The sequence below is a fragment of the Mus musculus genome, chromosome 18 (assembly GCF_000001635.26).
Source record: "Mus musculus strain C57BL/6J chromosome 18, GRCm38.p6 C57BL/6J".
In the NCBI taxonomy this organism is placed as follows: Eukaryota; Metazoa; Chordata; class Mammalia; order Rodentia; family Muridae; genus Mus; species Mus musculus.
Genome location: NC_000084.6, coordinates 47,022,695 through 47,047,340, shown reverse-complemented (window position 1 = coordinate 47,047,340; position 24,646 = coordinate 47,022,695). Strand labels below are relative to the sequence as shown.

General features: G+C 39.7%; 1 protein-coding gene across 7 annotated transcripts in view; it reads right to left on the bottom strand.

Moving 5' to 3' along the window:
* Positions 1 to 24,646, bottom strand: part of Commd10 (COMM domain containing 10) — a 129,177-nt gene that overhangs the window by 40,655 nt on the left and 63,876 nt on the right. The window contains exon 6 of one of the 7 annotated variants that reach the window (XM_006526226.4): positions 8,647 to 11,788. The exons of the other annotated variants lie outside the window; for them this stretch is intronic. Within the exon in view, the coding sequence (XP_006526289.1) occupies positions 11,735 to 11,788 (54 nt within the window). The 3' untranslated portion in view covers positions 8,647 to 11,734. Of the gene's footprint in view, positions 1 to 8,646; positions 11,789 to 24,646 lie in introns of those variants that run through there. 7 annotated transcript variants of the gene reach the window in all.

Sequence of the window (24,646 nt, the reverse complement as noted above, 5' to 3'; positions counted from 1 at the left end):
CAATCTAAAGTCAGCTGAGAGAGAAGCCTTGTCCAGCTTTAGCCATGGCTGTGGGTCAGCATCTTGATTGCTAACTGATATAAGATATCCCAGCCTATTGTGGGTGGCTCCTCCTCAGGTGGGCTTGGCTGTGTAAGAAATCTAGCTAAGTGTAAGCCAGCAAGCAGCACTTCTCCATGTTCTCTGCTTCAAGTTCCTACTGTCACTTCACTCACTGAGAGGGTGAACTGGAAGGATAAGCCTTTATATGAACCCTTTTCTGTCCAACTTGCTTTTGGCCAGTGTTTCTTCACAGCAACCTAAGAGATTAGAGGTTCTCGGGTATGCATGTGCTTCTGTAGAGATGACCCTGTGTGTGGGGAACTCTATTCTGACACAGTGCCTTCAGTCTGTCTTTGTGCCAACACCATGCTTGGGTTAGATAGCTCTGAGGTATATATTGAAGTTAGGCGTTAAGGTGGCTCCAATTGTGAATTTTTAGCTGAAGATTTCTTTGACTATTCAGGATCTTTTGTACTTCTATAACAATTTTAGGATTGTGTTTTCTAGTTCTGTGAAGGATACCATTGATATTTTAATGGGGACCAATGATCCGCTTTTTGTTACACAGTCAAATTATGAACAGAGGCCATCTGTTTATACCTATTAAAGAAATATGTTTCATAAAATAATTTTGCACGTTTGCACCTTTATGAGCTAACAGTAGTGCTTAACCTGACACACCTGACTTGCACTGATAAAATCAACTCCATCCGAGGAGTTAGAGTATCCGCAGATGCCAGGAAAGATAACTGGGCACAATTACAAGGTGAAAGCACGGAGCCACTGTTTTTCACAACCATCATCTTAGCTCCAATCAAGGTGCATTTAACAAATCTAAAAACATGTTTCCAGATGTCATCATCTCTTCATTTGAATACATTCATAGTCTCTGAAAATCAATATAACTCATGTTGTACAAAATTCAGGTCTGAAGATAGCAGCAGCCCAGAGTTCTAAAAGGACACTTTCCCTTGAACTTTTCATACCAAGATGAAAGGCTGTTTTCTGCAAGAAATGATGCTTCTAAGCAGGATATTACTTTAAAAAGAATTACTTATAACAACTGCAATAAAACATTAACAGGAAATTGTCACTCAGACAGTCCACACTGCTGGTGAGAGAAAAACCTGCTAGTAGTGACTGAGTCACATGGCAAAGAACATTATTGGGATTAACAGGTCAAAAGACAAGCCTGTCAGTGAACCTAAACTGGGCAATTGTGTGCTCTTTACTGATTCTCCTATAAAGCATCCTGAGCACTTTTAACTGGATTAAAAGATCCACCTCCTGAGAGAGCAGCTTAAACCCTCTCCAGGTTTTATTCAGTGCACCTCATACAAAGTATCCACCATGATACAAAGGTAAGTGGTGTTCTAATATTAACCTACAGTTTGTTATGAAGATAAAGAAATGTCTACGCTCCCAGGACAATGCTCTGAAATATCAACTTTATTTATACACAAAACCTATTTCTACTGATGAGAACATGAAAAATTCAAATTTATATTTTATCTGGGACAAACTGCCACTGAATGAGTCTAGCAAAGTGCAGAACCTCACAGAGGCAGGGCTGGGGTACAGTATCATGGGATAATAGTTAACGAAATAATCATTTCGATCATTTCCAAAAATGTCTGTTTAATGTGTCCAAGTGGTTGGACTAGCCATTTGGGTGATCTTAAACCATCTTGAAGACTCTGCATTTAGCCATGGAAGCACATTTCCTTCAAACAATGTAATTCTCACATGCTAGTAGCAATGTCTTGTATGAAATTGATTTTTAAGGATATGGCATATGTTTAAAAAAACTCAGTGATATTGTTTCTTTGATTAAGCAGATTAGGAATAACATAGCTTGTTTTTTTAACCCAAATCACAATTTTATACTAAATTTAAACCATAATTTTCAATGCGGACTGACAGATTAATGTTTTGCACTCAATTCAGTAAAATTTAGTGTGTGTGTGTGTGTGTGTGTGTGTGTGTGCATGCACTCACATGTGTGGATATCTTGGCTGTCTTTCCTTAGTTGCTCTCTAACTTGTTTTTTGAGAAAGGCTTTCTCACTCACCAGAAGTTTCTCACAGACTCGAGGCTTGTCAGAGAGACAAGGCTTGAAGTAGGCTAGGGCATTAGTTACTTTTATTGTTGTGATACAATACCCTTACCAAAAGTAACTTTGGAAAGGAAGAATTTACTTTAGCTTACAGTTCCAGAGGGATGAGACTCCACCACGGCAGGAGGTATGGCTGTGAATAGTAGATGTGGCAGAAGAAGCAAGAAACTGAGAGATGACATCTCAATGACACAAGAAACTGAGAGATGATATCTCAATGACACAAGAAACTGAGAGATGATATCTCAATGACTCACAGAAAGCAAAGAGAGCAAAGAGGAATCAGGATGAGGTTTAACTATGAGTGGTAAGGGGTTCACAAGGGCCCGCTGCCTCCTGCCTGACTAGCAGCAGCTAATGGCTGCAGAGGTTGCGGACAGGTGAGTGGAAGGGTGTAGTCAGTACTAAGTTGTCAGTGCTCCTGTCCATGCTACATTACATCATCAGTATATATACACATACCAAGTACAAGAGAACGAACGGGCTGGGTAGAGGAAGGGGATAGTGAGAGTGCATCATGACCATGCTCAAATATATTATTTACACTAGGTAAATGCCACAACAAAGCCCATCTTTACATGTAAATATATGCAAGTTAAAAAACCCTTAAAGACAACAACCTAGTAGCTCTAAGACAAATGCGTTAAAAGGACATACATTACAAAAGAGGTTTGTACACCTCCTAGAAGAGAGAAACAAACATGTGGAGCCTGTGGTCATGAGCTAGAGGCTCCAGGACCTCTCTGACTTGACTGCTGTGTTCACTGTAGGAAGGAGGCAGCCTGTGTTACACAGGAAGGACATGAATCACTGTAAGTGAGCTACTGCCACTGCTAGCATGAACCTGCATGTGAGCGCCCCAGTTGGAGGCCCACAGACACTCAGGTGAAATTTGTCTTAGAATTTCAGCACCTGCGGAGCCCCTGAGACTGTGTGCTCTGACAGATACAGCTAAGAAAGCTACGCAGAGAACACTAGCGGGAGGGGGAAGAGCACAGCGGGGTAGACTCCCTATCCCTGAATGCTCGGCAAGGCAGTGTTCTGTGCCACACTGCAATACTGTACCACAACGGGGAATGGTGCTGGCTCTTTCCTGAGTTTCAATGATGAAGACTGTGATAGATTATATTTACTTAATGTCAGCTATTCAGATAAACTGGATTCCAATGTTAGGAGATAGATGTTACAATTATGTATCTTATCAATTGATATTGAAATTTAATTTAAAAAGGCAAAACATCTAGCCAAGTTCCACAGATGGTGTCAGCGATGACCCCTGTTATTTTGGCCTTTCCCTGTGGTGCACAGAGTGCAGCACCACCCCCACTATGGGCACTATTAGCTAAGGCTTGAAACACCAGCAGGCTATGATAATGACCTGTAGCCAAGTCTCCTTGCTGCCGACTAGGAAACAGTACCCGGTCATTCCGAGGCAGCTGTGTGCTGCTTAAGGCTATTCTCCAAGCTAGTTGGCTCATTGTGGGAAATATAATATAGATAAAAGACCATTTTTTTCTCCAAGTCAAGGAGTTAAGTAAAATCAAGAAACAAAGATTATGTAAGTCTTTCAGCTTGACTTCTTATTTCCCCTCAACCTCAACAACTCAGCATTCCGTGGTTTACGAATGAAGGTATGGACCCCACAAGTTCATGTCCAGACCCTATCAATTAATATACTCAGTTGTCTATAATTCTTGTCAGATTCGACCACTACCAAATCACTTATCATTTGAATTTTAAAAACTCTATATGTATTTCAAAAGAAGCATATCATATGAATTCCAAAAAATAATAGTAAATAGTCTTAGTTAGGGTTTTACTGCTGTGAACAGACACCATGACCAAGGCAACTCTCATAAGGACAACATTTAATTGGGACTGGCTTACAGATTCAAAGGTTCGGTCCATTATCATCAAGGTGTGAGCATGGCAGCTTCCAGGCAGGCATGGTGCAGGAGGAGCTGAGAGTTCTGCTTCTTCATCTGAAGGCTGCTACCAGAATACCGACTTCCAGGCAGGTAGGACCAGGGTATCAAAGTCCACACCCACAGAGACACACCTATTCCAATAAGGCTACACCTCCTAATAGTTCCACTCCCTGGACCAAACATGTATAAACCATCACAATAGTAAGGATACATATCTAAAGTGTTACAAATAGTTGACCATTTGCAACATTTTAGTTATGTAATATTTTAGTTATGTAACTTTACTATAGAAAGAAAATATGAATAGAAAATAGTCAAGCTAGTTTATGTACAATGTTTTAAAATAATCCATTTATTCCCAGCAAGGTAAAATTTCAGTTGATAAGTAACCTAGCACTTACAAATTTAAGTATATTTACGGCTTAATACACTGAATTCTATACTTAAGAGTAGCAAAGTAAGCTTATGATCATATCTAAAATGTAAGACTAGATAAAGTTAATTATATTTTAAAGTTTCTTCTTTTCTTCACAAACTCTCCAAGTTAAGCTGAACTGTTTGTTTCCCATGTAATACAATTTAATTTTTATAATGATAGGCAAATACACATACACACAAAAAGCAAGTAATTGCAAACTTTCATTAGTGACTTTAAAAAGGAAACTAAATCAGATTGGAGGGCAAGGCGTTGGCAGCAAGCCTGAGGATTTAAGATCTGAGGTGAAGGGGGAGGGGGACGGGACTGGTGGGGAGGACTGGGGGCCAAGTGACTTCCGGACGTGACAGGACATTACGAGCCCCCAGCAGCTGTGGATGCAGGTACGAGACCTGCACGAGATCAATGCAGTGCTCCAGCATGGATAGAGAAGGGGCACAAGGGCCCTTTCCCCTAGCTGAGTCGCTGGTAGCAGGTCGCGGATACCAGGGAGAGAAAGTCCATTTTCTTTAGGTGTGGTCTCTGGTAGGTTGACTATACTTCAGTGGATAGCTTGCTCCATACTTGTATGCATGAGCAGCACTAACTCAGCTCAACTCAAGGGGTTATTTATTATTATTATTATTATTATTATTATTTTATTTTTAAGGAATGAAGTTGGAAGGGGTCATTGACCAAGAGGGGTTAGAGTAGGAGGGGATGGGCAGACTGCTGGACCCTAAGTTTCAGGAGCACTCCAGGGAATCAAGAAAGTCCCAGAAGAAGCTTAAGCCACATTCCTCACAGGACAGTCTACACTTTCAATTCAGGCAAACTGACCTCCCCCTGAACAATTAAAAAAATGGCTTTGAAAAAAAAAAAATCTATGAGAACCAAGAGTCATTTCCCATATAGCTCACAATGAACAGATCTCAACGGAAGAATTTCTGGATGTTGCATTAGAAGTGTAACCAATAAGAATGTCTGTAAGTAGGTTACGATGCTAAGTTTATACATGAAGTAACTGAGAAAGGTAAAAGAATTCACACAATTACATAAGAGAACCTGAGAGAAATACATGCTATCAGGAATGGAGCTGCAAGGGCTCTCATAAAAGCACAAATGAAAAGGACCTCTTGCTCCAAGAAAGCACAGTAATTGGAATGAAATTCTCACCAGACAAACAGAGAACAGAGAGAGCAGAAGTAAAATTAAAGATGTGTCGACAGGAAAGACCCAACCCTCCTGCAAAGGAAAAGGCTGATTTAAAAATCAGAGCTCTGTGGGACAGACAGTATGAAATGGTCTCGCATCTGTGTGGCTGGAAGCTGAGCAGAACAGAGGAGGAGGGGGAGGGAAAACGCTAAGGCAGGGCACTGAAAGCATTCTCCAGGCTGGTAGAAGACAGAGTTCAGCCCAAGTAGTCAGACTACTGAACACTTCCTCAGATCTGTAAGGCACAGCTCTGCATCTGATACCAGCACTGCCAAAGGATCCAGGGGGGAACCTTCTAAAATGGGGGAAAGTTTCTAAAATGACAGCTAAATCCATGGGCGTCGATGTAATTGAATCAGCATACCAGGAGGGCAGAAGAGATTCATACATTCTACTTCTAGAAAGGTATCTCTAACAGTAAAATAAAATAAGGTCAGAGTCAGGAAAACAGAAATGAGAATAGGTTGATAATAGAGAATAATTAGAAGTGCCAACAGAAATCCTTCAGGCTGAAGAGAGATGATGCTAGATAGCAATTAGAGCTATGAAAAAAAAAAGAAAAGAAAAAAAAAAGAAGCAAATGGGCCAAGAACACCAGCTAAAATGCCTTCACCCCTAACCAGGGATGAGAACCTAGTTTGCATCACATACTTGTAAACTAGCTTCTTTAAGTCACCAACACCTCCCTCCCCCCCTCATCTGCATCCCTCCACTGCAGGGACCAGGCCCTTCCTTCAGGGTGTTTACCAAGCACTCCAGTCTCTGCAGGGTTCTGAGAATGCCCTTTTCGCTTCCTAGAATACTCCACATAAGTCCCACACTTTCTGCCTCGCTCTGTCTGTGGCCACACTGGTGTTGCCTGAATTATGTTGAAAGAACCTAGTAGGGAAACCCCCACTCAGCTCCCGAATCGGCGTGCACCCAAGAATCACGAATAGAACACAACACCTTGATGTAACAACACGAGGTATTTTAATGGCAGAGCTCCGGGTCGAAACATATCTCACACAGGACACAGTGGATTTGATCACGAGGCTTGGAAGCTAGGGGTTTTTATAGAAAAGGAGTGGGGCTGGGGGAGGAATTGGCGCGGTTTCACATGATTGGTCCATTTAAACATCAGCAGCCTGTAACATTTAACTTAGGTCAGAGGGGTGGGAGATAGGGAGGCGATGGGCCTGCCCAGGCATGTCCTGATCTCTTCTGCTATGTTCTCAGCCCCAGGTTTCAAAGCTCACAAACAACTCTTTAGGCTATTTGACATACATTACATGAATCACAGGTTTCAAGTTTTATTTCCTTTCAATGTTAACTTTTCCCTAGACTGGGCTCCAAAAGCACCTGCAGTTTTCTCTTGTTCGAACTCCTAAAATTTCTAGTTATAAATTGAATACCAGACTCACCAACACATTCACAGTTACAGTCCCAGAGCTTGCTAGTGTCTTCAATGCCTGCTTTGGCGGTCAATAAATATTCTTAAACAAATGATATTTATTTAAATATCATTTTAATTAATTAGTGTCTTCAGATTGGTCTTGACTAGAGGATATAAAATATTCAATAATGTTTTCTCCTAATTTACTAGTCTATATTCATTTTCTTGTAATTGGTATTGTTTATCATGTCTTTCCCATCTTAAAATTATGTATATCTTCACAGGAATCAGATACTTCCTGTGTTAAAACGATATTTATTTATTTAAATAAAATGTCCAAAACATGAAAGTGGTCAATGCGGTTTTTCCCCTAGTTTCTTCTGTGTAGAGGTCAAAGTGGAAAACAGAAATAATTTCCTTTAAATTCAAGACTTGTGTTCCTTGATAAAATGTTAGAGCTCCTCATAAAATCCTGTCTATTTCATGACTACAGTAACCTCCAATGTAAGAAGCAAGCTGTCATTCAGCAAGTGAGCTCAGTGCCACCTGGGACATGAGGACCACAGCTAATGGGATGACAAGATCCTGTTTTTACCAAGTTGAGATTTTGAGATACATAATCTCTAAATTAAACTATTAAAACTTAATTTCAATAGTCAAAACTATTCTTAAGACTCACAGACTGCTTTCTCTTCAGCTCTTGGGAATATTTTTATAAGAATAGTTATAGGCTTAAGCTAGTTTTAACTGCAACTGCAGAGAATTGCATATCACAGTTTCTTAAGTATTCTCCTGTTTTCCTCTTGTCCCCGGGTCCCCCGGGTCCCCAGGGAGCATGGCCGGCATTTAATCCTCCTCTCCTCGCCCATCTCTGACGGATTACACACTTACCAGTGCTGCCCTCTGCGCCCAAGACTTCACCCACACCTGCTCCTGCTAACTAAAGAAAATACACACACCAAGGGCTCCAATCATCTTGCAAATCTGCAGTCCATGTTTGATTTTGTTCCTGGTTGTGTATTCCTGCCTATTTTTCTATCTTTCTATTTAAGAACTATTTTTTCCTCAAAGAAGAAAAAAATCTGGAAAGGAAAACAAAAGACATCAAAAGTCCACCTTTCTTTTCATCCTTCCCAGTCTGAAAATAAACATCATTGGCTAGAAGTGAACACAGCGCCCTCAACGTTCAGAGGGTGTCTCGAACGAGCTTACTAAATCAACAGTGCACGCGCAAAATTAGCATTTAAGAACGTTTCTACAAAAATAGGGAGGATTTAATAACTTCCAAACAGTTCATCGTGAACGTATGCCTATTCACGATCAAAAAATAAAAGTTACTCTGTTTTGCAAAATAAAATATTAGGAATTAGCACTGGAAACCTAACTTAAGATCCCCCCACCACATATATACACACTTTTTTGTTTTTTGAGACAAGGCATTCCTATCAAACAAAAGACAGATTGAGCTAGCACCATATAAGCCCAGGCTGGCCTCCAACTGGCTACCCTACCTCACTTTTTCCAAGGTTAGAATCATTGTAGCATTTCTAAGCAATCCTGAAAACACGTTTTAATCAGGATTCTATGGTTAACAACATAAACAAACATAAGTAAATAATATAACTACAAATGTCTTTAACAATATCAATATCTGGATAAGAAATACATTAATTTTTATATGTTTACATGCACGAATTCATGTTTTTTTTTTAATTCTGTACTTCTTTCCTTTCACATAAATTCTAAGATCACAAGCTAAGACATTCCGATCTACACAGATAATTTTCCCATCATTCCTTGATGCCCCCCAAAGCTTAGGGTTCTCTGATGTTCACTTCTTCCCCAGGAGAGCCCACAGAATGAGATATCAGCAATGCCAGCCCCCCTCTGTCAGTGGTAAAAGCACTCCCGGCTGCCTCGGCTTTTCAGTGCCCAGCTAAGCTCTCATATGCACTTTTTCTACCCCTGCAGAACACAGTACAACAAAATGCACTTGAGGAATCTAGTACCAACACTGCTGCCCACGACAGCAACAGCTCCTTAGGCCACGGTAACTATAAATGGCTCTGGATGTTGTATTACTTCTTATTAAACCCCTTTCGTGTGGTGTCTCCTGCTTAAGAACCAAAACTATCTCCAATTACTTATCATAGGAAACCTCCCTCTTGATGCCTACCTTCCAAAGTTAGCGTGATCTGGGTTCCTATTACATAAATATATTTAGCAAAAGTTCAAAAATGAATCTCAGTCCTTAGTAAAAAGCCAGATGATAATCTAAGTATTACTAAAGATTTAGCAGACTTTAAGAGTAAGATGGTGGTTCATTTCCCAGGTGAGACTTTCTTGGAGAAACCTAATTTTTCATTTGCAAGTGGTTATCAATGGGGCTAGCTGTGGGGCACATACCCCCTTCTCTCAGCTCTAGGACTTCATCTAGTACAGACCCATGTGGGCCTGGTGCATGTTGCCACAGCAGCTGTGAGTTCACATGTGTATCGCTTATGCTATGTTTAACAGGCTTTGTTCCTTAGGTGCCTTCCATTCCATCTGGCCCACACTCTTTCTGTCTCCTCTTATGTACAGTTCCTTGAGTCCTACGGGGAGGGATTTGATGGAGACGCTCCAGGTAAAGCTGAGTGTTCTACTCGCTCTTGCATAATGTGTGGTTGTGGGTCTCTGTATTTCGTACCATCAACTGCAGGAGGAAACTTCTCTGGTGATGGCCGAGCATGTTACTGATCTATGAGTATAGCAGAATGTCATTAGGAGCCATTTTATTGCTACATTGCTGCCCTATGCCCAGCAGTAGACGCCAACACACAACAAACTCAATGGCATCTCTGGAGGCTCTTTGTCTCACAATGTGTCTTTCGCTTATATATTATGGCTTCAGGTTCTGTGTTTTTATTGGATTCCTGTGTGAACCTGTCTGTCTGTGTGTCTCTCAGTCTGTATGTGTTTTTCCTGCTTTTTCTTTGGCTCTTTTTCTTCTGTTTGTTTGTTTTGTCCTATTCTGACTTGGTTTTGTTTTATCTTATTATTTTATTATTATTCCTTGCATACCTGTTTGTTTTCTAACTTCCTAACAAGAGACAGAAAGGGACTGGATCTGGATGGGAGGGGAGCTTATTAAACCAACTGGGAGGAATTGGGGAAGAAATAGCCATAATCAGAATATTGCATAATTTCTTTCTAAAAAAATCTATTTTCAATAAAAAAGAGAATAAGATAGTGGCTCAATAACAGAAAAGAGTCAGCTCATTTCAAATTCAAGGGGGTGGGAATCATGATTCAAAAGCATACCAATAAATCTAAAAAAGCACATCAATAAATGCTAAATGTATTTACAGTTGCTAGTCTATATTAGTTTTCTGGAGTTCTGTAAAACACTGCCATAGACTTGACTGCGTAAAAACTATGACCATCATGGTGAGGAGCACAGCTGCAGGCAGTCATGGTGCTGGAGTAAGAGCTGAGCACTTCCATCCCGTGACAACACTTAGTGTGAGACTGACTGTCAGACACAAACACATATACACACACACAGGGGGAGGGGGATGGGGAAGGGGAGGGGGAGGGAGAGGGAGAGAAGGAGAGAAGGAGAGAGACTGGGCCTGACACAGTCATTTGAAACCTCAAAGCCCTTGCCCAGCGACATACCTCCTCCAACAAAACCTCACCTCCTCATCCTTCCCAAACAATTCCACCAACTGGGGACTAAGTATTCAAACATATGAGTCTATGATGACCATTCTCATTTAAGCCACCACAGAGCTCTACCCTCATTTAATGTTAATTACCATGTTAGAGGCTTTTCTCAAAAAAAAAAAAAAATCATATTGTAAATTAGGGCTACAACTTGGTGGAAGCAGCTCAACCAGTCTCTAGGAGTTCATGTGCTGTTCCAGTCAAGTCAAACCCTACTGGAAGCTGCTGGAATTGCCTAAGGACAAATGACTCCCTGTGAGCTCCTTTTGCCACTTTTTAGCCACTTGAGATTAGAGCTAAGAATCTCACCTCCCATCCTACCAACTCTTCGTATTGTTCTGCCTCATCAAGAGACAGATCAGTAACTATGGTTCCATTTCCCCTACTTCTGGAAAATCTGTGACATAGCTGGCTCACAGAAACCCACACGCTTGTTTCTGAAGTTCCAAACACACGACTCCCTTCCTTGCTGCTGCTGCTTAGCAAGCTGGACTTGTTTCTTCACAAAAACTGGGTTCTGATGTCATTAGGAAGCATCCTTTAGAAGTTGTACAGGGTGAGGCTGCTTCTAATAGTGAGGATTTATAAACAATTTAATCTATACAGCAGTCAATGCTTTAAAACTCACTGTTAAGAGAGGCTGGTTTGCATGGTGGAACTGCAGTGGACTTTTTCTTTTTATACTTACTTTTAGAATTAAAAGTCCCTTTACAGAAATATTTATAAAGTTTTATTTTAAATGCTTAATGGCTGTTCCCTCAAAATTATGCTAAAAAACATCAGCTGACATCCATCTTCACCAAACACTTTACAGACATTTGTACTGAGAGTACAATTCCAGAACCACAGAGCTTACAAACAGAGCTTACAAACAGCTTAACAGCAGATCAGCACTCAGAAAGGGCACAGTTAACTGGAATTCACTTTAAAGAGTTCTATGCCGGACACAGGTCACATGCACTGGCAGCTGTTATGTTCGCTAAGCAGTTCTGGTAAAACAAAACAAAACAAACATGAATCTTAAAATCAACTGTAACATTAGGAAACCATTTTTTAAAACAGAAAGTAACATTAGTTTTCTATTTCTACCAAAAAACTCAATGAAACTTTCCAGTCAAGATAAACTTTATACATATACTGTTTCATGCAACTAGTTCCTTAACACAAATAAGTGAGTAATAAGTAAAGTACTTTCTAGAATTTACGGGAGCACAATAGGAAATACTACTAATTGAAGCATTGTAAAAGCCCAAGTTTTCTCTTTGATGTGAAATCTGATCAGTTTGCCAATCCATTTTGCAATTAAAAAAAAAAAAAACCTTATGCAAAGGTTAAAAATATTAATCAAAGGCAAAGCATTTCCTTACTAGCAAAAATATTTATTTTGTAGCCAAAAACATTATACCACCAAAATATTGAATACTAAGTTTTTGTAGGATTAAAGCAGTTAGCTTATCTAATTGGATAAAATTGTCTGTGTGGACATGGTCTGGACAGTTTTACTTCAGGACAATTGTTTCCTTTACATCAAAGTCTACACATGATAAGCCTTTTCCTTTCCCACGAACAGCATCATGAACAACTTTGCCACTTGTCCCTTTAGATTAAGATTGGTCCATGCTGTCACCTCAGCATTCAGACTGGAAGACTGCTAGTTGAAGATCAACCTCAGCTACATAACAAAATCTTGTTGTGAAATATAAAAGATGTAAAACATAAAAAAAAATTGCTCTCAAACCCTCACTCTTGTCTTTCAACAGTCATTTGCAAATTTTCTTCACACAAGAAAAACCTTATGTTAAAAACTATATGTAGCTGGGAGGAGTTATAAGATTTACAATGTAGGAAATTCTCAGAAATTTAATAAATATTTTAAAATAATGAATATACGCTGCTCTATAAAATAAATGCATAGGTAATTAAAATAGTGATTTCAAACAAAACACAAGAAAAAACATCAAAGTTTAAATTAAATAATTTCTTGTACAAAGTATTAGATATCATTTTCATGAATTTAAAATATCTTCCATTTTATAAAAGTTATATATAATAGAGATTAAGACAATATTATTTTCTATCATATTCTCTCAACTAAATAGGCCCAGTTAATCAATACTCTCATTTAAATAACCACAAGTACTTTGTTTAATAAACTTTTTCATATACTTAGTTCTTTATGAAATTCTCATACTATTAAATTTTTATTTCCTTATAGTCTATAGCTACACATTTGATATATACTTGCAGAATTAACCAAAATATAAAAATGAAGCTATTCCTCAAAACAAAAAGCAGTGAAAGTGTAATCATTAATGTACAAATGCCTCTTCTCTCTTAAGAAACTAGGCAAAATAAAAATGATGTTAACAACACAAACTACCAAGAAAGATGAGCGTCTATCTCTGCTCCTGGCATAGAGGGCTGCAGTGAAGACCTTCATGATTTAACCAGCCCATCCCAGTAGCTGGTGGTTACTAAGAATTAGGCATAAGGATGTCTCCTCATTAGCTTTTATACAGTGCTGTTACAAGAAAGTTCCTGTCTAAATGATCATGATAAAAGTTTGCTACATGATGCTTGGATTATGAAGTGGCTGATTGGTGTAAGAGAGTGGCATGGATTTCATGCGCACATTTGCATTTGCTATGTGTACTGAGGCCTGAGGTCTTGAGGCCATAATTTAACCACTGATGAGAAACTGAAAATGCAAAATGTTAATCTGAGTTTCACAGAATGCAGCGCCATCTTAACACTGAGTACCTGTTATTGCCTTCTTCTGAAACCACAGTGTGAAAAGGCAACTTTGCAGTAAATTCAGTTGCTTGCATTAATTCTCTACATTTGTTTATTTACTTTGTAAGGGTGAAAGGCATGGCCCACCACATGCACATGGAGGTCAGAGATCAGCTTTTGGAAGCCATTTCTCTCCAGTCACAAGGGTCTCAGGGACTGAATCTGGGGAGGACTGCTTCCCAATGGACTCTGACTTATTATTCTGTGCTAAACTCAAAGCTCTGCTAATGACATTTGCTTTTTATGGTTTATTTTCCACAGAATACATATGGATTTTTTTAAAGCAAATTCTATTTTCAGGGAAAGTTCCCCTGAAATTTCCAGAAATGTTCTTCCTCCTCTTAAAATGCAGCCAAACCCCACTAATTTCTACATTATTCTAGCAAAGGAAAAGGATGATATATGTGTCTATATCTAACCAAGGGAAAGGTGGACTATACTGTGCAATTTTATGGATATTTGATAGAGTCTCTAAGATGGCTGGTTCAAACTTGTAACAAAGTGCAGCGAACACTATGAACGCTCACACTATACAATCCCAAACACAAATTAAATGGAAACCTCCTGTTGGTTCAAACCCATGTTCATCAATGAGCTATTTAAAAAAAAAAAAAAACAAATAAAATTAGGTATGATGACACTGTTTTAAGCTTTGTTTCTAACCTGCACTTTGACTTTTAGATACCATCATATAAATATGTAATTTAGCAAAGGAGGAAGAAGAATCAAGGGAGGTGGGGTGTAAGGTGTCTCAGGGTAATAGGAAACAATAGAAATCACAGGAAGAAAATATAAAACATAGCACCAAGGATACAAAATAAATACCAAGTAGACGTTAGAGGATATCCAAACTAAATAAAAAATGTACAAGTTTCAAAATATCTAGCTTAGTTTAATTAAAAAAAATCTTGTATTTTGTATTTTCCAAGGCATAAAAATTATACAAATCTACATATGATATATGGCTATATGAATAGGCATTGTGTGGTAGTTTGAATATGCTTGGCCCAGAGAGTGGCACTACTTGGAGGTGTGGCCTTATTACAGTAGATGTAGCCTTGTTGGATTAGGTGTGTCACTGTGAGGTTAAGAACCTCATCCTACCTGCCTAGAAGCCAGTCTTCTTCTATTTGCCTTTGGAACAAGATGTAGAACTCTCAGCATCTCCAGTGACACGTCTACCTGGATGCTGCCATGCTCCAACCATGATGATAATAGACTGAACCTCTGAACCTGTAAGCCAGCCCCAACTAAATGTTGTTCTTGTAAGAGTTGGCTTGGTCATGGTGTCTGTTCACAGTAGTAAAACCCTGACTAAGACAATGTGCATGTGTTTATATGAGAAGTTTTAGCAAAGCCCATAGGTAAAAGACTAGAAAAGTTATGAAACCAAGTGCTGGAACGAGTCCTCCAGGTAAAGAATGATTACTGTACTGCTTTGAGATGCAGGCAGAACTTCAGTAGCAGCAGATGCGACCATAGATAGTAGAGCTAATTAACATTTAATGTACTTCTCTGCTCCAACAATTAAACGGAGAAGGACTGCAGGGCATTGCTTTATATTACTGAGGTAATCATATAATGGTCAAGAGTGTGGAAATAAAATTTCCATGAAGCATTCTCTTTGATTTCATTTGTCTGAGGTATGTTTTCACTCATGACTCCTTCCTCTCTTTCATATAAATTTAAATTTTATGCTGTAGATTTTAATGCTCGCAGAGAGAGTAGCAAGTTTTGGACAAACCAGATGCCATGATCATCTAGGAAATCTATGCTTAATGAAATAAAAAGACCTGCTGGAGCTCAACAGCCATTTTATTACTGTCTGATTTAGCAGCATCTAGCAGAGATGGCAAGTTTTATCACACACCTTTAACTACCAAATTCACAAAACAAACAGAAGGTTTGCCATGGGGGGTGGGGAGTGATCAGACTGCATCCTGTAGTTACTCTTCCAGTAAAACAGCATGTGCTGTCTGAAATTGCTATGGGATCCTGGGAGCTCATTGCAAGAATGAGTTCTAGTTGATCATCTTTTTCAATATCATATACCATGACCTCCACAGTAAATAAAAGATTTACATGCAGACATCCATTATAAAAAATTAAAATAAATAACATTTAGTAACATTAAAATAAATGTACAATGATGATAAACTTCACAACTTTATAATGGCATTGCATTGTTCTTAGCATATAAATAGCTTTCTGTTTGCAGTGAACTGAGCGCACTCTATTAGTTTCAGTGACTACAGAAGGAGTACTTGTGTGCTCCAGTTCCTCATCGCCTAGAACATAAATCAGAGAGGGAACGAACACAAGTATTAGGTGCTTCCTCCTTCCAAGAGGCAGGCGTTCTTCTAAATATTCAGCACTATCAGGAACCAGATCTAAAAGAAAAAATAGTCAAAGAACATACAGAAAAGTAGGGATAGTCAAGCAAGTGTGAGTTTGAAAATAATGATATAATTCCATATAGGTAAGGATACAGTGTGTATGACTCACATGACCTTCCAGAAGAGTGGAATGCAGTAGAGGATGGGAGAGAACCTGACCGGGTAGCTAAGAATTTCTGTGCCACACCCACTTCAGCAATTTGTAACCCTCTTTCAGTGAAGTAAATTCCCCAGGTGTCTTCCTGTGTGAATGCGACATGCAGTACAGATAGTGTGAGTATGTAACTTAAAGGTGGCCCCCCACCCCCCACCCAAGGCTCAGGGAACACTGTAGAAGAGGCAGGAAGTATGTATGATCCAGAAGATAAGGCGAAGGGATGTGGAATAGCAGCCTCTAGACTTAACACAACCACTGCAATCAGAAACTCACACCTTCACACCTCTGCAGTGGGACCCGTGAGCAATCATGGATAGGTTAGAGGTGTTTTCTGCGGAACTCTCAGCTATTGACAGATCTTGAGAAATGGCAATCATTGTTCAATTGTGTACCCACTGCTGAGTACAGCAAGCTCTGACAGGCAGCTCCAAACTGATGGTCACACAGACACTGGTTAAACTCAGTAGGTCATAAAACAAAATAACAAATATGAATATAAGAAAAATATTTATAGAAAAATTGAGAGTAGCTAGAGTAGTAGGGTGAAGGGTTGAGAGTACTCACTATGTATATATATACATGTGGGAAATTGCCAAAGAACAACTGTAACTAAGAATTTGGAAATGTAAAAAAAAGTGTAAAAACTGCATTGCTGATATACTAAAAAAAATTGCTAATATAAAACAAAACGTAGCTAATGTGTTTTAAACAGCGTTCTTCACTCTACACTTCCTCCTCTCAAGCAAGCTGGGTTGATAAGATTTTTCTTCTGGAGGGCAGCAACGAACTTTGCTGAGGTTAACTTTTAATGCTACGGGTGGAGGTTTAAAAAACACGTCAAAATTATGTGTGGCTTTAAAAAGTTTATAAAAATTATCAATCCTTGTATATGGGGGTGGGGTGGGGGACAGAAGAGAGACAGCCATGAAGGAGGGGGGCACAATGAACAGAAGAGATCCTCTTTATGTCTTCAGCTGTCAGTCATCCCTAGAAATAACCCCAAGGGATAGCCACGCTCTGAGATGAACAGAGTACACATCAGGGCTTCATACCACAGATCAATAACCTAGGCGAGTCATGTGCTTCTGCATCTGAGCTGGATTCTACCCAAGAGGTCACCTGCCTTTTCCAGTGCAAACGATGGCCTGCATTACTCTTCACTGCGCTCTCAGAAAGGAGAAGAAAACAGAGTTCTTCAACAAAGTCCCTATCTCTGTAAAAGTCAAACTCAACTAAGTATAACTCTTACATTACTGCAATTTAAATTTACATTTATTTGTTTATTTGCATGTGTGTGTGTCTCTGTGCCACACTGCATGTGGAGGTCAGGGGACAATTGTGGGAGTCAGTTCTTACCTTTAATAGCAAGTATCCCAGGGATCAAACTCAGGTCAACAGGCTGGGTGGCAAGCATCTTTATCCACTGAGCATTTTCACTGCCCTATTTTTATACATTTACCTAATGTTATATGAATCATAGTATATTGGAAAGTGAAAAAAAAAACACCACTCCATGTGTTAATGTCTTACTAAGTCTTCAAAGCACACAACCCTCAGATAGTTGTAAATGAATAAGCTTAACTTTATAGTTTCATCAAAATCCGAGGATTCTGTGACCATGAAATAGATTAACTGATATGATGGCACCACATAAAACAATTAATCCCAGCACTTGGGAGGCAGAGGCAGGCAGATTTCTGAGTTTGAGGCCAGCCTGGTCTACAGAGTGAGTTCCAGGACAGCCAGGGCTACACAGACAAACCCTGTCTCGAAAAAAAAGAAGAGAAGAGAAGAGAAGAGAAGAGAAGAGAAGAGAAGAGAAGAGAAGAGAAGAGAAGAGAAGAGAAGAGAAAAAAGGTCTTATAGTAAATAGTAAAAAGGATATTTAGTTGACAGAAAGACTATGTTTTCTTGATTACAGACTTCTGATATAAGCCCTGGAATACACCCGATAAAAGAAAAATACTACAGTGGTCTGAAAGAGACTCCTCTCATTGGCCTATGGCTCGTATTTGAGCACTTGGTCCTCAGTTGGTGGAACAGTTGGGGGTGGGAGGCAAATTAGAAGGCATGGCTTTGTTGGAGGAGGTGTGGCACTGGGGTACATTTGTCTCAAGATGTGAGATGCTGACCCAGCACCATGGCTGCCTGCCTGCTGCCATGCTGCCCTTGAGGATGGTCATGGACTCAGCTCCTGCAACTGTAAGCCCCAATCTTCCATAAGCTGCCTTACTCATGGTGTTTTATCACAGCAACAGAAAAATAACCAAGACCATTATCAGATTATTTTATGCAAACACCATTACAAAATACCATTCATTCACTCTTTCCAGTTCTCTCTCCTATTCTGTCTTCACCTCCCTCATTCTGTCTTGTTCTCTCTCTGTCTGCCTGTCTGCCTGTCTGCCTCTATCTCTCCCTCATATCCCCACTCCGAGATGGTCTTTCACCCTTCCCCTTCCCCCAATAAACACTAGAAAAAAAAAAAAAAAAGAAATTCATTCATATAAAAACTTCTCAGCTTTAATATTTCTCACATGAAAAGGATAACTTAATTTTAGGTGGTCTTCAATGTCGTATTTTCTAAATAAATTTGGATATTAGTAACATGTGATACCCATCTATGAAGATAAAGATGTATCATTTAAAAGTTAGTTCTTTTCCAAACAGATCGTGACAAGACATTCACAAGCACATATTTAGCATTTTAGTGACTAACAGAGTGTTAGTAGGATGTTTAAATAGAAGCATACACTGTCTATTTCCATAAACATAATGTTTTTTTTTTTTCTTAAAAGGGAGCAGACTAATGCCTCGACACCTATGACTCCTAAGTACCACATGGCACACTTACTCTAATCAACAAGGCACAGGTAGCGGATCTGGCTACTGAATTTTTATATTAGAAAGTAATGACTACAGCTCTGTGAGTCTAAGACTACTTGTTCATCAGTTTTTTCACAACTGACAACAAGGTAGTTTTAGTGGCATATATGTCCTTCCAATAAATATCAATAGAATTACTCTGACTTCTGTGAATATGAATAGCTTAAAAATACCCCTCTGTACTAGATACTGTTAATAAAACCATGGGTAACAGCCACTCTTTGTGGCTTTGTACAATGATCCTGCTCTGTCTGAGTGACTGTCACTGAGATACACTTCCATAACAATACAGAGATTCAGGTTCAGAACGATCTGCGCATTTATATTTCCTAACACTGAGTCAGACATCTCCTCACCCCACAGTCCACAGGTCATCACAGGGCTTTTAAAGGGAAATACTAACCAGCGACAGAGAAACGAAATGACACAGCCTGAATGACACAGCCTGAACCTGCACTTGCAGCTGCATTAGTCCAGCTACCCCCAAATGTCCCCAAAGCCACATGGTCACGACGGATCCTACAGCAGCCAGAAAACTGCAAGATGCTTTCTTCTGCTAGAAAAATCCTTCAATCCAAAACCCCTGCATTAAACAGATTCCAACCTTTAGTTATATGAAAGCCTTCCCTTTATAAAACAACTTAAGATAGAAACAAATGTATAAAAATATAATGAAAAATGAGTTGTGTTTTAAATGTCTATTTTGTTTTGGCTGAAAAAAATTCGAACCCACTTCCCCATATAGCCAATGAGATGAGTAGTAATATTTCTAAACTATTTTATAAAAGAGAACATTGCCTTAACTAACTACAGAACACATCTGAACTCTTTAATTCTTTGAAACTGTGGCTACCTGAGAACAAACAAAGAGACAGTTTATTATTACACTATTCGTAGGAATGTCTCCTACATCTAGGCATTGTGAGGAACTTTCTATATTTATTCCATTTCATGTTCATAAGCTCTTTATAAGGAACCTGTTATTATCTTCGTGTTACAGGCAAAGAATCAGGCTTCGGAAAATCAAGTGACCTTTTACAGGTCTCACAGATGAAAAATGACGACGTTGTCACACGCAGGTCCTTAGGACTTCCAGGCCCACGCTGCCCACCACCCTGCTGCAGTGCTAAGCTTCAAAACACCGACTGCCCTGCCCGGAGCCCGGACCACCCATCCTTCCACAGAGTCCTGTTAGCAGGAACCAGCCCGGTGGGATTTACACTGGGTATAAATGACTCAGTCCTGACAGACACCCTTCTGCCTTCAAGAAGGGAGCAACTTGAATGAATGTAATTACAGCTAAGAGTCAGAGAAACAGCAAGCAGGGCAGCTGGATGTGAAAAGCAGAGAAGCCAGACTGCAGAGAACATCTACACTCCCCCCTAGTCAATGTGAGTCTGATGTCACTGGCTTCCTTCTCCAGTCCTGGTGCTCAGAACTAAACAGGACAAAGAGGTGGGTTTTATTTATTTTGTGTATTTTTTAATACCACCCATACCTCTCTATTGGCAGAAATCACAGTCACTTAGTCATATTCATCGGAAATATACATAATAAGAATGATACAGTTAGGTATTCATACATGCTTGAATCAGAAGCACTGAGCAGGCTAGAGAAGGAAGACAGTGAGATCAGGACAAGCCTAGACTACACAGTGAGACCAGGATTAAAAAGGAAAGAGCTCTGCGCTCCTTGGGATGACTTATGAGAGAAGTCAAAGAGAGGCAGAGATGGACAATTAGTCCAATGATGCAGAGAAAGAACAGCGGGGCTTCAACCAGGGGTTCTGTCCGGAGTGGGCTGGGTCCAGCTCTTGTGTCTGCATAGCTATTTGCATCAGAAATTTACATGCTTATTATATTTACATATTTTCACTCATGAAGCTTGACAGAAAACCACAATATTGCACTGTCAAAACTACTACAGTTACACAGGAGTATAAAATACAGAAATGTAGTTAATATGTTTTGCTCGCATAATGTTTCTGATAGGTTTAATATGATTTTTAAGTTAGTTTATGGTAGGCCTTCGGAATTAATACTCACAAGGAGCCTCACCAACAAGATTCCCTGCAATCTCGGGGCTCTCCCACGAGTCTACACTTTCGCCCACACAGGTGCACTACAAGAATGAACAGCAATGGGGGAGCAGATCTCAGTTTCACATTAGAGATGAGGAGCAAAGACAAGCAAAGGGATAAAGAATGAGGCTGAGCCTGGAATCTACGATGGTGGCCTGCCTACAAGACACGCTGATGCAACCGGGTCACAAAAGCAGTGAAAGTAAGCAATCAAGAGCTGAGTGGATTTAAGGCCCACTCTATGAGATGGGACCCATGCCAGACACTGCCCGGGTGGCCAAGAACCTGAGACTAGATAGGCCATAGACCCAAGGGAAAATGAAATATTACTGTCCTGTTAGGAAAATAGCAATAAAATGACTGTACCGACATTCTACTACACTCACAGATCAGTATATTGCTCAGCCATCAACAGAGAATTAAACAGAACCAAGAGGTGGGTTTTATTTTTGTTTGTTTGTTTATTTTTATTGGCAACCCATTCCTCCTGTGATGGGAACAAATACAGAAACCTAGAGCTGGACAATGTGCAAAGGATGAGAGACCATGGAACACTCAGTCCTAAATAAAATGTCTCCATCAAATCCCTCCCTTCAGGGCTCAGAGAACTCTGCAGACAAGGAAGCAGAAGAGATGGAAGACACCAAGAAAGTATGACATTCTAGACACAAGAGGACTGGCTCATAAAAACCCAGGGATATATGTATGGCACAGGGGTTGCACAGGTCTAAGCCAGATGGGTCCGAGGGTTGAGAGGAAAGCAGGCACAGCCCCCATCCCTAACCCACTATTTTCAGTTGATAACTTCGCACAAAGGAAAAATTAGTTTTTCTGCAACACAATCTCATGGGGTATACAAGCCTCACGTAAGGACAGGCCCCCTGCCCCGCAGTAGATAGTTAACATAAAACAAACTCAATGGTAATTTTGAAGACACTTTAGTTTCACTATGCTTTGACTGGGCATTGAAAAAAATTAGCAGAGGAAGCTAATGGCAATAATAATAAATATAATTCTGTACTAAAATATATACATTAATTAGCATGATCCCCATTTATAAGCTTTTATTTTCATTTATGAAATTTGAAAATTATGATGTTTCAGCTCCGTATCAAAATTATTAAAGCAATAGAGCAAGGCAACATATACAGGGTTATATCTACATTTGAAATAAAAATATTAAGTATTTAATTAAAGTTCTAAATTATATTAAGTATTTAGCTATAGCAAAATGTTTAAAAGTTTTGGCTTTTTAAAACACAATGATATGACTTAAATATCCTTCTATTTCTAACTAGTCTTCTACATATGTACATATAGACAATGTGGCTAGCCCAAACAGAGTCCATTGGAGTCTTCTTCATTCTCATCTTTCTGAGTTAGTTCTTCATCTTTAAGTTCATTTTTTTTGTCCAGGTACAGTTTTATTCAGATATGAGACACACATGCACACAGCATACACACACATAACTAAGTCCTAAAATGTTAGCAATCATGTATTATGATCTCAAATCTAGATGATTTGTATCGTAAAGACACAAGCAGTATGGGCTGCTGACAAAGAAAACCATCCAACCTGGTACACACAGAGAAGCAACAGGCTGGGTCACAGAAGCCAATTCTAGCAACAGAAACAGTGTCGGGCACAGCTGGTCTCAAACTGCTGTAAGCAGTAGCTTCTCTCCACAGCCCTCTCAGCCCCATCCTGATATGCAGGCTTCTTGGACTTCACGTGATGCAGGAGGCTGTCTGATTTTAGTCACACTCACCCAACTCAAGGCAAGTCCTGTGCTGAGAGCTGAGCCCTGACTGCTGAGGTGCAGCTGACAGGCCATCCTCCGAGATGGTTGCTACTGCACTGCCAATGCCAGCAAGCCCCTTCCATGGCCACTAGAGGAGGGCCTTCTATGTTCGCTTATTGTTTCTTTGCATCACAATTTCTGTAAAATGAATAAAAAATTCTTGCTAGCACCTATAAAAGTCACACAGTCCGGGTATTTTATTTACAAGCTGTAAGCCTAGACTGGGCAGATTTTAGCGCTTTTCTGACTTGCACCTCAGCCATGTGTCCCTTGTCACTTGATGTTTCTCCTGGCCACGTGCTCGTGGTCCATCTCCTCCTGTGGTGACTTCCTCCTCTCTGTGTCCTTCCATCTTCTTCTTTGGTCCCTCCTGAGACCCTTCCATTGATCCTCCAGTCCCACCTTTCTCCCTCTACTGCCCAATCACAGACTCTAGCTTTTTATTGACCAGTTAAATTGGGGAGGCAGGTTCCCCTGGCATTACTTGGTGTCTGTGAGATCTGCTTGTCACGGGTGACCAGACTGGAGTCCATATTCAGCATTTGAATATACAGCAGCACCAGATCAACTTACTACAATCCCTTTAGGTGATATCTCATGCAAAGATGTCTGCCATTGGTGATGTTTCGTCATGTGCCCAAAATACTGTTGAAAGAGTTTGAAGAGGGGCTTATCTGCCTCAGTTTGGCTTCTTAGGGACTAAATGACTTAGAACAAACCCTAATACATAAGGAACCCTCAATAAATTGGCTTAGGTAATTATGTTGCTATATGACTGACAGCATCATCTTCATTAAAGTCAGATGTAAGAAAGATATTACCAATACCACACACTGATGAATTAAGCCTTATGGGTCTTAATTCTAATTAAGTAGAAAAACGATTCTTGAACATTTACTCCAATTCCTTTCCCCTCAATTTATCCTGCCTGGAGAACATACATTAAGCTGATGGTTTTAATAAAGTTGGGAGAAAATCCAATCAAACTGTGGACTGTCTAAGTTAGACCATGGCAGGTCACAGATAGAGCAGTTTCCCACACTGACTCTTCTGTGTTTCCTTCCAGTACAGCAACTGCAAAGCCATCCTGTTCTGACTGACAGTGATGGAGTAGCTCTCCTCCGAAGATTTCTGCTCAGACAATTCTTTACACATTTGGAAGGAAAAACCTGTCACTTGGCTCCTGCAGTAACAAACTGTTTCTGTGACTGCAGAGTAAAGACTACTGTTATTCTTTTGAGAATTCGACCTAAGCCACGTGTTTATAGTTTTAGGAAGAAAAGAAAAACAGTAGAAGATATAAAGGAAGCATTTGAGAAGAAAATTTTGCTTACAATATACAAATGTTTTGATTAAAATACAAGTGTATGTAATCTAGCAAGTTTACCAATAAAATGTTTTTTAAATAGAAAACACAGAGCTCAATTTACCTCAATATGTTTTTCTCTCAACTCAGCTGGACACAGACTGCACTCACCTCTACATTTCTGTTGTGCATTTGAGCTAAAATACACAAGGAGCATATTCCCACATAATGGAAACAGATGAGGTAACGAGGGTATCATTTAATCCACTTTGTAGGACAAGGCTGGATCCTGGCACTCATTTTTGACATAGCCACATGAGGATAGGGTGCTGGGAGTTATTTAGTTAATCGATGAACAAAGAAGTCGTGTAATTAACATGAAAGTTACTTCTAAACATTGAAATATCTTCAGAATTCAACACTAACA